Source organism: Athene cunicularia (genome assembly GCF_003259725.1).
Source record: "Athene cunicularia isolate RWA chromosome 5 unlocalized genomic scaffold, athCun1 chr5_part1, whole genome shotgun sequence".
Lineage (NCBI taxonomy): Eukaryota > Metazoa > Chordata > Aves > Strigiformes > Strigidae > Athene > Athene cunicularia.
The window spans coordinates 5,624,566-5,639,697 of record NW_020799101.1 but is presented as its reverse complement, the minus strand read 5'-3'; the positions used below and the strand labels follow the sequence as shown (position 1 = coordinate 5,639,697).

Below are 15,132 nucleotides of genomic sequence, written 5' to 3'. Positions count from 1 at the left end.
GGGCACTAACAATTAACTTGCATAATATACTCTTAGTGTTTAATTACAAAAGTGCATAAAAGATTAGCCTGGAAAATTAGCTGAATACTGTCAGTTTTCAACTGTTTCTTTGGCAGAGAAGGTAGATGAGTGGCCACCCATCCTGCAGAGGAAGAAGATGCTTAAAAAATAAAGTGGAAGGTATCTCTGCTGTTGCTAGCGAACAGCTTCTTGGTGGCTTCTGTTTGTCCCTGAGCACCTGGTACATGTGTGTGGCCTGTGATGGGGATTTATTCCAGCAGCTCAAGTGGCTGAGGGCCAGGACTGCAGGGAGAGCGGAAAAAGTGACTTGGTGTGTCCTGAAGGCTCAGCCAGATAATGGAGCATGTGGTAGTTGCCTCTGAGCTGTGTGTCTCTAAGCTGGTAATGCTGAGGTGGTCTTCTATGCTACAGCCAGCCCTGCAGATCATAAAGGTCTTCAACAAGAGAAGTTTTTTTCTGTGTAGCTTAAGAGGTATGGTTTTTTTCAATGGAAATAAACATAGCTCTGTGTGACCAGACCAGATACAATGAACCTTTCTGTCTTGGTTGTGTTTAGCTGACTGGACACATACAATAATGATTTTTCAAAAGGAGACAAGCATACATAATCAGCAGGACACAGAGGGCCTTTGAGTTAGACGGACAAGTACAAATGTGGTCTTACCAAAATCCCTCTCTCCATAGCAGCAGTTACCTCTTGCTCAGCATCACCTGGGCGCATGAGAAGGGATGAAGGAGTGATACACCCTTGTGTAACAAAGCAGTGCCAGGCAGCTTGCTGCTGCACTGTGTGTGTATAAATCAAGTAATATTTATCTACATACTGTTTGGATGGGGAAATGAGTCTAGCAAGCTGGTGATGACTCCTAATGCTCAGGAGCAAGGCTGCACAGGGTGATCTTTGCTCTTCTTTGGAAGACTGAGGGGTGGTTCTCATAACCCCAACCTCTTTCCTTACATTCATTAGTCCTGTGCCTTGGAGGTAAGAGCAGCCCACTTGTGAAACTGGGAACATTCCAGTGAAAGCATGTGAAGCTGTTGATGGTTGGAGGCTTCTTGCAGTAGGGTTTGACACTGTCAGTGACAAGCTGCCTCCTGTAACTTGGGGGAGGACCTTGCCAGAGCTGTGTGATGAAGAGCTGTTGGCTGTGTGCATGGGACTTGTGTGACCAGCTGTCCTGCATGTGATGAGTGGGGCCTTGGATGGGATAGTCTGCTGTGGAGTGATGGTGCAGCGAGCCCAGGACTGGGAGACACCTGCCTGGAGGGAGGTGGCTGGGAGCAGGCTGCTCTGAGGTCCTCCATCTGTCCAGCAGCCTGGGCTGTGTTACTGGAGGCAGCGGAGCCTGCCAAGAGCAGGCTGTCAGCATCACTGACGGGCTCCTGGTTCAGCGCTCTCTTGGAAACTCGAAGTACACAGTGATTATACACATGAAACTTTCTGGAAGTGCCTCCATGGTGCAGCAGCATAAACACCATGCTGATGCAGCAGTGCTGCTGTCTGTCCCCCCAGAAAGGCCACAGCCCAAGGAGCTCGGAGGACATGACACTAGTGCAGCCCTAAAGCCTGCTGTGTTGCACTCTGCAGACCCACCTGGTTCTCTGTGCAAGTTCTTTGGTTTCCTTTTCTGTCAGTGCACAGAACAGGGCTTGCCATAACAGGCCTGAGCCTTCAGACTGGCCCTGACAAGCATCAGTCCTGGGCTTGGTAAAGGGCAAACAGGTTGATCCTCACCATATGCTTGCAAGTCTGATGCCTGCTAGGGAGAGCATATCACTCTACCAGTGGAGTGAGAGCTGGGTAAGGTTTGTCTTGGGCTTCAGATCAAGGTTTGGTTTTGTCTGGTGTTAGACTTCAGATTGAGTAGGCTAGGAACAGTAAAGTAGGTGAAGGGATACACCCCAAGCAGTGTAAGGGAGGGATCTGCTCAGAACTGGCTGTAGGTTAGCATCCCTGGAACTTGTCACCCACTTATCTATTGACCCAAGGCCTTAAATGTGTATGGGTATGTGTAATCTTGGTTCCCTTTTTCCCTTTCTAGGTTTTGCACTCTGGACTTGTCAGCCTTGCAGGCTTCTGGGCACATCAAATCTCAGCTATGAGTAGATCAGTGAGATTTAACATCTGTGTGGTCACTTGCAGCATCCTGCTCTTGTCCTCCAATCTACCATGCCTTGCATCTCAGCCACAGGAGGAGAGTGACATGACAAAGGTCCAGCATGGCACCTGGGCAGGGAATGATGTGGAAGATGAAAGGACAAGCATGATGAACTTAAATAACCTGGGCCCTTCTGAGCAGATGGTCTCTGAAGAGCCATGTGGAGTGTCAGCCAAGCCATCTGAGATGTCCTTAAATGAAGCTTTCACTGCAGAAGGAGAAACGCTGCCTGTGAGCCCAAGCCATGTCATCCCAGACAGCCAGGGCCTGGGTGCTCACACCTCTGCTGTGGCAGTGGCTGCTGGAGAGGAGGATGAGCTTGGTCCCAGGCCGTCGGAGCTGGATGAGGAGGATGAGTTCAAGGCCATGCTGACCACAGCTGTGACCACGCTGAACCCTGCTGTCCAGGAGGAGTCTGTTGGTGGCCCCGTTGGTGAGACCACCACAGAGGGTGGTGTTGAAGTAGAGCACAGCTCTTCCAGCCTGTCAACAAGCCCCCTTTTTGGGACAACTGAGGAGGAGGAGGAGGCAGGGAGCAACCCGCACCCCTCAGCTGCACCCCAGCTCACACTGTACCCCAGCTCTCCCAGCTGGGAAACAGCAAGTGACCATCTTGTCATCCCAACTCCCCAGGCTCTTGGCATGACCTCTGAGGTGGGAACACCAAGAGCCCGCACAGGGAGCCCTCTGAAGCTCCTGGCTGTGCGAGCATCTGTGGCTCCAAAACATCCCCCCGTAGTGACCGAGGCCTCCCCCCACCTAGAAGCAGGGACGAGTGTTGGGCAAGGAGAGCTGCCTGCCACAGCTGGCACTGTCACCATCCACCCTGTGGACACTGTGCCACCTGACTGGGATGACACAAAACAGGGGGACATGAGTCAAGGGGGAAGCACATCTCATGAGGAGGTAACAGAGGACCTGAGGGCAACAGAACCATCCCAGACCCCACCGGGAGGTATGGGGGAGGAGGATGTAACAAGAGTGCCACCATCCCCAGTGTCCCCTCCACCAACTCCTGAGCTTGCCAAGGAGACCAACTGCACAGCACCAGTGCAAGAGGAGGAGTTGCCAGCAGCTTCCACAGGCAGCAGTGATGCTCCCCACACTGCGAACCTGATGGATGTAGACATGGCTGATCTCAACTCGCTGGAAAATGTAAATGCAGTCACAGCAGAGGAGGGGAAAAGCATCCTGCTGTCACAGCCAGAGGCTGCTGTGGTGACAGATACACAGTCTGATCTCTCTCCTACTTTGGAAAGCTCATGGAAAGGTAAAACTTGCCTGTTACAGACACTTGCCTCTAAGTGTAGGTTTAAGGGGGATGCTCTTGAGAATCTGTGCTTCCTGTCAGGGAGATAAAGTGGAGAAAGGTGTGATCTTGATACCTGCAATAGAGGTAGGACACCTTTTCACAGCCTGCCCACCCTCCTGGAAATGCTTTAGACCTCGGGGGGGGCAAGAGCCAAAGCAGGTAATTCTCATCTGTAGAGTACTGCTTGGCCTTGGCTGTCCTGGACACAATGTTCCTGCATACAGGCAGGCACAGCCTGGAGTGTGGTACCCTGTCCTGACTGTAGGTGAAACAGCTGTATTGAGCTGCCTCTTCTGTTCCTCAGGCTGAGAAAGGGTGACTGTAATAGCCAACAGGAAAGCTGAGACTGGGAAAACTATGGCAGCTGAGCCTGGGATTGGTGGGTGTACTTGAGGATGGAGATCTCTGTAGAGGATTGAGTCTCAGCAGCAGAGACTTGCTGCTGCACTGTGTGTGTACAAATGCAAGTAATATTTGTCTACATACTGTTTGGATGGGGAAATGAGGAGTCTAGCAAGCTAGGATGATTCCTGATGCCCAGAAACAAGGCTGCACAGGGTGATCTTTGCTCTTTGCAAGACTGTTAAAAAAAAAAACCAAAAACAACCCAACCTTCTTTTGTTAATGTTCTGTGTGGTGTACTACCAAAGCAGGGGCTTCAGTTTTGGCACTCACATATGCAGTTGTGGGCAACAGCTGTAGTCTGGTTGTAGGCATCTTGCCTTGAGACCTGTGTAAATCTGCTTTGAATAACTCTGTCCTGTGTCTCTCCTGGGACTAGGGAAGGAGTCCAGCCTCTGACCCACTGGATAAACACTTTCCCCCAAGTGTCCCTTTGATATGGAGCACCTTTGGGTCCTTGCACTAGCTTGCTCTGAAGCCCTGCAAAATGGGGTAATAATTCCAGGGGGGTTTAATTAGCATCTAGAATCACTTGGCTCTCAGCTGCTGGCTGTGGACACTTGTAGTCAGTGCAGAAGATGCAGAGGCAGTGAGTGCCTGAATGCTTCTTAAATCTAGGAATAGGTGAGCTGTACTGGTAGCTTGTGAGTAATAACATTTGTGACTCTGAGGATGTTCAGATTAAAATTTCTGTCCAGAGCTCTGTGCTGTCCTTGAACAAAAGCTCCTGGTGCTGTCTCCCCCCCCCTAGAATGAAGCTGTGGCCAGGCTCTGCCCAGTGTTTGTGTTAACTCTGTTACCAGCAGGTGCAAATCTTCCTCCCAGACAGCCTGCCACAGGCTGGTGGTGTCACCCTGTACTGTACTTACCTGCAGAGATGTCACCTTCAGCCTAGTGACAGTGTTTCTGCTCAGTGTTTAAAATGCAGGGAGAATGCTAAAAAAGTTTGGTCAGGTATTGGGCAATGACATGTTCCTAGGCTGATGAGGAACAGGAGCAGGGGTTTAGGACTCTGGTTTAATTGCTGGGCATCTTTGATCTTCCTTCTTAGGCTACAGAGGCAAAAGGACAACTTTCCTTCGCTGCATCCAAAAGATGCAGCTTTTGCTGTAAAAGAAAAGCTAATTGCATGCTGGTGCTGAAACCTGATTAATTTCTACATGAATTTATAAGCACTTGACTTGTCAGCAGGTTCCCTTTCTGCTGCTTCCCGGATGTTGGGGAAACACTATCAGTAAAACTTGTGCAACAAAAATAAACCCTTCCCTAAAGCTCAAGTCTTGTAGCCATGAGAGCTGGCTACTAACAGCACTGCTCTAGCAGCCTCACTTGTTTTGAATGGTATTTCCCACTGTGGGCCTGCAGTGCTGTGTTCCCATGGCATTGCTCCCCAGTGGGCCCTTGTGTCCCTGAAGGGGCAATTAGGGAGATGAGGACTGATCCTGCTGCTTTCATTCCTGTTATGCATGCTCTTACATCTGCACTGCCCTGATGATACTTGGCTGGCCTTGCGCTGTGGCTCTGAAGGAAATGCATGGAGCTGTATTTCTTCAAATATCTGCTCTGTTGCTGTCAGCTGTCCCGTGAGTTGGTACTGACACATGTTCTTGCTGTAGGTGTTATTCAGGAGGTGACTACAGTTGTCCAGGAGGCTGATGCTGCTCTGACAGTTGTGACACCGGTGCCTGGTGCTACCCAGGGAACAGGAGCTGTGAGCCTTCCGCAGGAAAACAGTGGGGAGGACACCCGGATGCCAACTGCTCCTAGTGCCACGCAGATGCTGGTGGCAGCTGGTGCTTCCTCTATGGCGAGTGCTCCAGATGTAGAAGGTAGGGTTCTGCTTCAAGGACTGGGTTCTGCTCTGCATGAGATGGTGCATCTGAAACCAGTACCAGTGCTTGGACACCCAAGTCTTAGTGCACAGCATCCATATTCTAACTGACCTTTCTTCTAGCCTTCTGCAGGCTGCCCCTAGCCCGGGGCTGCCACTGCTTTCTGCCCATGTTACCAGACCCACAATGTTGAAATATGGCAGAATATGTTTTTGCCTCAAATAACAGTGGAGTAGAGACTTTAAAAAACATCACCCCCAAACAAACAATCCTCATGTCTGTCCTTGCTAGCAAGCTGACTTTTAATCTTAGACATTTAAGCCAGTTTTCACTTGTGGAGGGAGAGCTCTTCTGGAGCCCAAGGCAGTGGCAGATTGCTGATGCTCAGTCTGAAGGCTGAAAATGTTTTATCAGGCTAACATGGGAGCAGTTAGCAGGAGGGTAGACACCCTCTTGCAAGAGTCTGGGGAGCCCTTGTGTGGAAGCCTGCATTGATAGTTACTTCCATGGAGGAATGGTGGATTCTTAGGTTGATGTGGCTCACATGGAAATGCTGTACAGCTGCTGGCTTGCTGTCACTGTAGCAGGGATGTGTAGGAGCCTGTTTTCTTGACAGGAGTGTAGCAAGGTTTCCCTTAGCAGAACACTGGCTTTTAGCTTGAGTATGTTTGTAGTAGTAGGTAGCACTGTAATGAAACTGCTGCTGGGCAGCTTTTCTGGTAATTCTTGTATTGCCAGGCATCAAAAGGAAAAACCTATTTGTACCTCTTAGATTAAGGTCCCTTTGTAGGGGAGGGAAGGCTCTTTGGGCAGTTTCCACTAATTTGCTTCTGGGATTTAATTATAAATTCAACTAGTTTTTAACTTTGCAATAAACAATTAGATCTGTCACTTGGTTCAGATCTAAACCAGTGTCTCGGTGCTCTGATCTTGCCATGGGGTGGTGACTAGCAGTTCTCAAAGCAGTGGAAGTAAAACCTAGCTGAGTTCTTATGAAGAGGAACTTCTGTGCTGGCTGTCCTGGAGGAGAAGCTTTCATTACAGCAGGCCCACATCTTGAAAGAGACAAGAGTTTAACTATTTCCACTCAGTGAAGTTTTCATTAAGGAGTTTGTTCTTAAAGGGTGGATTTTTTAAAATATTATTGTGCCAATCTACTGCTGCTTCTTGTTTTCTGTAGATCTCTCAGATGTGGTCCTGGTCACCAGTGAGAAGGCTGTTCCAGCTCCTGGTGGGATGTCTGCTACCCAGTCTGGACAGACAGAGGAACCATCCAGCAGAACTGTGGTTCTAGTAACTCCAGCATCAGTGGCATCTTCTGTCAGGAGGACAGCTCTTCCATCTGTGAGGAGGATCAGTACAGCTGTGACCTACGGGCTGGACCGCCTGGAGTCAGAAGGTACTGCTGATACCAAGGATAAGAGGCGGGCAGTTCCATGTGGAGTGGCATGCTTGCCTTGATGCTGAGTTTGGCACACAGTTATGTGCATATGTTATTGTTCCTAATAAAGTTGTTGAACAACCTGTCCCCCCCTGGGAGGTACAGGCAGCAAGCAGTGAGCAGTGTTGTGGAGGATGCTTGAAATTCAAGTGGCTGTGGTGGAAGGGATAGGGTTTTCCCTTGGAGAGGGAGCAGCAGTGGTATTGCTGTTGCAGTGGAGTCTGGCACTGCACACCTGTAACTGCTGGTGTGGGCATCCACTGCAGAGCCTCTGTACCAGGTAACACTTGTGAGAACATGCTCAGACGGCTGGAGAGCCTTTGGCACCCTACTGCTGAAATCCTCACCACGTGCAGAGCTCAGCATGGGATGGGCACCTCAATGCCCAGCTGGCTGAAACCTCGCCAGCACAAGGGATGCTCTATTTACACTCCCTGTGTGACACTTCTGGGAGAAGTGAAGGCTGCATCCCCTGTGAGATGCTCTTCCAACACAAAGCTACCTGCTAAGCTGCCATTCCATTGTGTTTTTTCCTCCAGTCTTCTCTTAAACGGCTTTTGCCCACTGCTAGGCCTGGGGTCTCTGCGACCTGACTGTCTTCAGACAGTTGGAACCCAGTGATGCAAATTCTGCCTGGTCAAGCAGCCATCGAGAGGGGGGATGTAGGTGAAGATCCTGCTCTGGAGTTGGTCTGCACCTCAGATGTGTTATCTTCAGCTCATCTGTGGTTTTTCCTGCAGTGAACTGTTTCACTTCTGCTTCTTACTCTTCCCTGCTTGCTCATCTATCCAGTTTTGTACTCCAGTGTCTGGACTGACACCACCTGGCAGGGATTAATCTTTCTGCCTGTTTTGCTCCCCTTCCTTTATACTGACCTTCTCTTGCATTTGTATTTTACTGCAAAGGTTGGCAGCCCTCCAGGGGTGGTATGCCAGATGGTATTTTTCTTCTGATTAGAGGTGGGGAGCCATAGACAACAGCTAATCAGCATCTTTTCTCTGCATGAAGCAATAACTCTCACTCCTATTTAGAGGGCAGCAGAAGCTTGGGAGCCCTTCCCACTGCATGTGTGAGGTGCTGCAGTTCCTGCCCTGTCAGACTTGCTGCTTGCTTTGAAGCCTTCCATCAGCTCTCTGGGCCTCCAGCTACAGCGCTTGCCCCTTGCCATCATGAGTCTTGCATGTATCTGGCAAGGATGTGGTGCTGATGATGGCAGAGTGGCAACGGGGGGAAGAAGGGCATGTGTGGAGAGAGAACCTGATCCTTCAGGCTGGGAAATAAGGTCTCTGCTTAGCAAGAGCAGTGTGATTCAGGAGGCTAAACTGTTTCTGAGCCCTCTGGGATCTCCTTTAGAAGCCTGGCTTTCTGCACAGGAAGATAAGAGGGATTTCTGTTTCAGCTGAGCATTGATCTCTCCCTATTTAATTGAGACTTTCTACATAGGCATTTAAAAAAAATCTTTCTGCTCTGACACAGGACTGCAGCAACTTTCCTGGGTTCCTACTGAGCTCTTATGCAACCACAGAACTGTTTTCTGTGCTCTTGAATATGCTCTGAGCTCCTCTAAGGGCAAATGTGGCCTGTAGCTAGGGCCAGCTTTACTAAATGATGACAACTCAACTAGAAGGCTGTGGGTTTCTTGGCTCGAGTATGGCAGTGCAGGTACCTGTCATCCAAGGGACATGGTGCTCTGTGCCGTGTGGTTTTGACAACTGTCACAGCTTTTGTGGTCTAAATTTCTTCTGATCAACCTAAACCTTAATGCAGTGAGCCAGATGTTTTCCTGAGGTTAGGGATCACCAATCCACATTTTGTAAAATGGGACAAATACCACTTGGGGATAGGCTTTCTGCCTGGGGATGTCACTGTCCCAGTTAAGCACAAAGAAAACTTTTGAGCTGTGACTCTTTTCTAGTATCTTTTTTTGTGTAATGGCAATTAGGGGGTACCACATCCTCATGGTGGAGTGGCATTTGGAAGCTTGGTTTCTGTTCCCCCCCTTAAAACTACAGTTCCTAGTGCTTACTCTCAGGCTGTACAGATGGTGCCAGATACAGGAGATTTGGGAGTGCTTTCCTGTGAAGCTACACCGAGCTCCAGCCCAGGGTGCTCAGGCTCTTGGGGGAGGCAAGGTCAGACATCACTGCTGTTGCAGGCACATGCTGGAGTCCCTCAGGAAGGATCCTGGCCCTTTGCAGGGAGACTGTATCTTGCTCACCAGTGGAAAGAGCTGAGGGAGCTTGGCTTGTCTCCGCTGCCTTCAGTGGGGTCTTGCTGACTTGCCTCACTGAGGGCATGGCTCATTAAATACAAACCCCTGCTGTTCAGCTAGCTCTGTTTCTTGGGGACCATATGTGCCAAACTGCTTTCAGTTAATTGCATCAGTATATTCACCTACCTGGCTTGGATGCAGAACTGTTTTTTTCTTTAAAAAAAAAAAATCAAATTGCACAGACAAACATGAGGTGCTTTGAATATGTCTCTAGATGAGTTTATCCTCCTCTGTAGTGGACTCTGGAGAGATTAGCTGGGTAACAAATATCCTCCTACCTTGACTCTGGTGATAGTGATTCTTCTTGCCCTTCCTAGCTGGAGAAATCCTGTAAAGGGATTATAGGATATGGGGACAGGACACAGCAGAGGATGAGCCTTACTTGTCTGGGAGACTTAATTATAGATTTTTGTCCCTGTGCCCAGAATTTGGCTAGCTCTATAGCAAGCTAAACCCTGCAGCTTTCTCTGTGGGGCTTCTAGGGTCCAAAGAGATAATCTAGTTCAGCTTGCCTGCTCAGCACCACTGTGTAAGGCTCCCAACACATTTTTAAAAGTAGCTCATCTTTTAAAAGAAACCATGTTCCTTTTTAGACTAGATTCCTTTGCTATAACATCTGCCCTGGTAGGTATGGGCAGGGATGGCTGCACTCCTTCAGCATGGCAGCATTTGGCAGGTAGAACTTGCCAAAGTGTCAGGTAGCCTGCCACATTCCCTCCTCTGCAAGATCCTTGCAGTGTTTAATTGAAACCTGGTGGACAGAGCACAACAGCAGCTGGTTCCTCTTGGCTGTTCCTTAAGCAGCTCCTGCCACTGCTCCATATGGGATGTGATCCAGGGATGCACTGAGACTAGGCAGGAGGTGGCTTAATGCACTTCCTATGAGGATCTTGAAGGTCATGTCATCTTTACGTGATAATCCTAAACCAGCAGTTAGTACAGAACTAGCCTGCTGCTAAGAGCAATGCCTCGCCCATCACTACCTGGGTCAGAAGCCGGTTTGGTGGGAGCAGCTTACAGCACCATTGCTGTGGCTGTTGGTGAGGGTGGGTCTGTGCCTGTCACTGCAGGCTCAAGATTTAGTTTTCTTGTGTGCCCCCCACCCTGCCTGCACAGCAAAAATACAGCTGGAATAGCTGGAGAGTAGTGATTGTGGAGCAAGGCACATGGGACAGAATGGGAAGATGTCTCAGCACTCATCAAACCATGCAAAGATTAATCTTTTCTGACAGGTAGGGCAGATGTCACTGTGTTACCTTCCAAGGCTGCCCAGATGCAGTGGGAACAGCTGCCTCTTGATGGACTGGTGTGGCCCTCACTGCATCCAAGCTCATCAGGAAAACAGTTTAAGCTCACTGTTGCCTGCTCCCTGCAGCTCAGTAAGCTCTAGCTTGGCCCACTTCAGCATTGACTCGGGATTTAGAGATTGTTTACCTGTGATTTTTGAGGTGAAAGGAAGAACAAATAACCTGGCTCTTGCTACTCTCCAGTAGGTGATTTGAAGAGAACTAAACCCAGTGCTGTACATTGGGGTTTCTGATGTATCTATCCTATTTTTTGCATACCCCTTGCCCCCTCCCCAAATCCAAAACTACTCTGCAACAGTGTGTAAACCCTAAGGCTGGTTCCTGTTCAGTTGTCTAGGCTTGCTTCAAGCTGTTGTTGCTGGGGGTGAGCTGCTTAAACAGTTGAGCTGTTGCGTAGGCTGCTGGATGTGGAGAGTGCTTAGAGCTTTTATAAAAGCAGGAGATGCTCTACCTGTTGTACAGTGTCAGGGACAGTCGATAGCTCTGTGAAAATGGGCAACTTAATCTCAGTTGCTCTAGAGGGAGTTCTTAACCATGTAGCTCTTGAATTTGAAGTGTTCCTGATTAATCAGCCTCTCAACATGCAGCTGGCAGAATCCTGGTCATTAGGGTGGAGGAGTAATCCAGGGCTGAGAGGTGTCTGCCTAGGAGAGCATGGTGCTTTTTCCAGTACTCCGCCTGGTTAACTGGTGTGTCCCCACCTAATGCAGCATTTGGCTGTGGAGGAGCCCCGGGATGGACAAACACAGCTGGCACTGTCCTTGGGATCAGCAAACCCAGGGTCCTGCAGTCATGGGGGACCTCCTCTCTGAGCCTTGGCTGTGGGGTTTACCGTGTTTGCTTTGTCTGCTGTGTTAAAGGCTGTTCCAGAACAGTGCCTCTATGAAGCCTTGGACTTTCTGACCTAAACATGAAGGATATTTCAATAATATCCACTTGTCTTTGGATTGAAATGGTTCCTATTCCTCTGTCCTCTGTGCTCAAGTTTACCCTTCCAAGGAAACCGCAGCTTAACTACTTTCAGTAAGAAGAGCTCCCTTAGTCCTCTGTTCTCTGCTTCTTTCCCCTGCATCTTGTTCTTGTACAGAGTCACCTAAGCTGCATGTCATACTTCAGAACTGAAGGCAGTAGTTGCCTTTTTTCAGAAAATACTTCAGAACTTGTAACCGTTTACATAACTTTATAAAAGACCCTTCAAATTCTCCTGACCCTTTTCTTCTGAGCTGTGTCACAGTACAAAGAGTCATCTTTTTGATGCAGGGAGTATTTTTTCTGAAAATCAAGGATCTGTCTGGGATTGCTATTTGTACCCTGACTGTATGGATTAAGGCCTGCCTCATTAAATCTCTGCAACCCCATTAAAAATTTAAATGAGGTTGCAGGGGTGTAAATAAGACCAGCACTTATCCCAGCATGGTTAACTAGCCTGATACTGTAATTCCTCACCAGCTCTTTGGATATCAGCTAAATTGACAGGGAACAGAAGATTTAAAACAAAGCACATGCACAATGAATTATTAAATGTTCTTGGTACACACTTTTGTCTTGTTTCTAGCTTATTGCTGCCACTGAAAGAGAACTGCCATCCCTCTGGTACAGGTTGACCTCCCTGTTCTTCACAGTAGATGGTAGTTCATCCCTCATTCTCCTCCTTTGTAACAGAAAGCTGTAAAAAGGAGGAAAAAAAAGTGTGACAATTTTGCCACAAAATCAAGCTTTTTTTTCTTTATTTTTCCTGCAAGTTTTTGACCAAAAACAAGGTGTCTGGTGCTAAATCTGGTGGTGACTTGTTTTGTTTCATTAAATCCCTCTGAGTTGAGGAAGGAGGGGTGTGGAGGGTGATCAAGCCCTTAATGAGTTGGGAGCTCATGGGCGAACAGCTAAGGGGGTGTCAGGCTAGTTAAAGGCTCACTGAGAAGAGGGGTGCTGAGCTCAGCTTTGTCAGCACCTCCCTGTGAAGGGGGGGCATGTTGCGGTCCAGGATGGGTGCCCTGACACCTCTAACAAAACTAGAACCACACCATCTCTCAAGGGGCTGACTATGCTAAACGAGGGGGTTTTCTCTCTCAAATACCATACCTGTTGTGCTTTATGGTCCCCAACAGCAATTCCTCCAAGAATCTCAAGGAATGGTTTAAAGCATCCTTGCATTGTCTTTCCCAGATGTCTGGGAAGGGGCTTGTACCTGCCTGGCTGCTCTCCAGGTGGAGATAAGCTGCACAGCAGTTTTACTCTTGCTTTGTAAAAGAGGAATGAAACTTCTCTAAGTAACTTTATTCTAGCCCTGTTTTGCCTCCAGCAGGTTAGATAACATTTCTTAGTCTGACCTAGCATTGTTGCTGTTCTGGCCAGGCTGTGCTTGAATTTTTAACTGTATCCAACTTCTCATTCGACCTAAAAATTAAGAGTTCACTTAAATATCACTTTAATGTTGCAGCTTTCCCATGCTTATCTTAAGTCTTAAACAAAACCAACAGAAACCCCCTACAGTTGCTATTGAAATGTAACTGGACTGGAAGGAGGAAAGTTTTTAATGAGTTTTTCTTTGTTTTAATCTGGGGTTTAAGCAGTTCACCCTTGCAGCTCTAGGGAGGTGGATCCAGATCAGCAGGTGTGTGGCAGTTTCTTCTGAAGTCTCTGCAAGGAGCGTTTTCCTCTGGAGCTGATGGCTGAGGTCCTTTAGTGTGTGTGGGATAGTGTTGCCTTCTCTGGGGAGCTTTGAGCATTGGGATGAGGGCAAACCACCCTGCAAATTGGTTTAGCTCTTTCATTTCTGCTTCCCGCCCTGTGCAGGTGGGGTGCTGTCCCTCTTGTTGATCTGAAACGGGATGCAGTGATGAAAGCACTGGCTTACCTTGTCTTCTGGGAAGAGTCATAGGCTCTCTTTTTTTTTTTTTAAAAAAAAAATGTTAACTAGCTGTCTTTAAAAAGCAGGGGGAGATCTCATGGTATGTTTCCTCCTGTCTGACATCAACACTTCAGGCCACATGGGTGCAAGGACTGGTCAGCAGTGTTATTCTGAACCCCTTCACGAAAATACCCTGAGGAGAAGCACTGCCCTTGACAAAGACCAGTGAAGGCAGCAGGGGGATGGTCAAGGACTTAAAAGCATGAGCTCTGACTAGAAGTGAGCTGAGCGGGCTCCAGTCATCTTCCCTTCTGATAGAACTTGAGCTAAAACCTTGATACCCTGGAGACAGTTGCCCGTAATAACAGATCCACCCCCTAATCTACATCATCTGTGATGGGTTTATCTAGAAAATGAAGCTTAAATGTTTTCTTGGGCTGTTGGTTGTTCCTTTCCCAGGCAGTGTGGTTGGATTGGATACTTCTGAAGAGACAGCATCAAACAGCCTTTTGCAAGAGAAAATGGAATTAACATTTCTGCTGGGGCTTATATTTTTGTGATTGGAAAAAGTACCACGCCCACATTCCTTTTCCATGTGAAGGCATTTTGTTGAGAGAAGTAAACTCTGTATCTGCCGTCATCTGTCTTGGTCTGCCCTGTCCAATTACAGGTCACGGTCATTAAATCTGGACTGATTTGAATGCCCTCAATAAATCACCTTTCTTGTCTTGATTTTTGTACTGGTTAGTTCAAAACCTGCATACCTTGGGTTAGAAGAGCTGTTCTGCAGCAAACTAGGAGGTGAACTTGTTACAGTCTGTAATGTGTATTCTGCAGCGTTCTGTTTTTTTTCCCTTTAAAATAGCCTCGTGTTGCTAAATCAACTCTCTAGCCTGGCTCAGTGTGAAAGCAATTTTGTGATGAATGCTGCTGCAAATGCAGCTCTTAGGAGTGATTGTTTCTGATCTTAATACAGAAGCAGACCCGTGGTCCCTGTTGGAATATCTTTTGCCTTTTTTTTTTCCTTTTTTTTTTCCCCCTTTTTTTTTTTTGTTTTTTAAATTCCAAAGCTCTTCAGTGCCCTGGATCCCCTGTGAGGAGCAATGAGCCAGGACTGGAAAAGCAACTGCGAATCCCCTCAGATTTGGGGGGTGAGGGGGAAGTAGGTTAGGATCAGAATCCAAATCTCTCCTTGTGCTGTCTTTGCAATGTCAAAGAGCCCTCTGCTGGGAAGTGGCTTCTGCAGTGTTTGGGCTTTGGCAAGAAGAGGCTCCTCAAGAAGCACCAGCTCAGCTCTGCTGCCAGGGTTATGTTCCCTCTCCAAGATTTAGCAAGGATTTTCTGCCATTACAGAAAAGCTTTGGATGTGTAATTTCCTCTTCTCTTGAAACTTATGTGGTCAGGTGATCCTGCTCTGTGTGGTAGGGTCCCACCCAACGGATACGTTCTTCCCGACGGTCCCTTTCCTTGGCTCTGTGCAACGGGCCCGATGCTGATGCTTCCCATGAGAGGCCATGCTTGATTTGGGTCCCCTTCCA

General features: G+C 48.2%; 1 protein-coding gene across 4 annotated transcripts in view; it reads left to right on the top strand.

Annotated features, from left to right (window-relative positions):
• Window positions 1-2,067: 2,067 nt before the first annotated feature.
• Window positions 2,068-15,132, top strand: part of ARMH4 (armadillo-like helical domain containing 4) — a 61,675-nt gene continuing 48,610 nt past the window's right edge. For 3 of the 4 annotated variants that reach the window (XM_026849733.1, XM_026849732.1, XM_026849731.1), the window contains exons 1-3: window positions 2,068-3,450; window positions 5,511-5,723; window positions 6,907-7,125. In XM_026849733.1, coding sequence (XP_026705534.1) covers window positions 2,121-3,450; window positions 5,511-5,723; window positions 6,907-7,125 — 1,762 coding nt within the window. In that variant the 5' untranslated portion in view covers window positions 2,068-2,120. The remainder of the gene's footprint in view (window positions 3,451-5,510; window positions 5,724-6,906; window positions 7,126-15,132) is intronic. The other variant, XM_026849734.1, reaches the window with a different exon arrangement.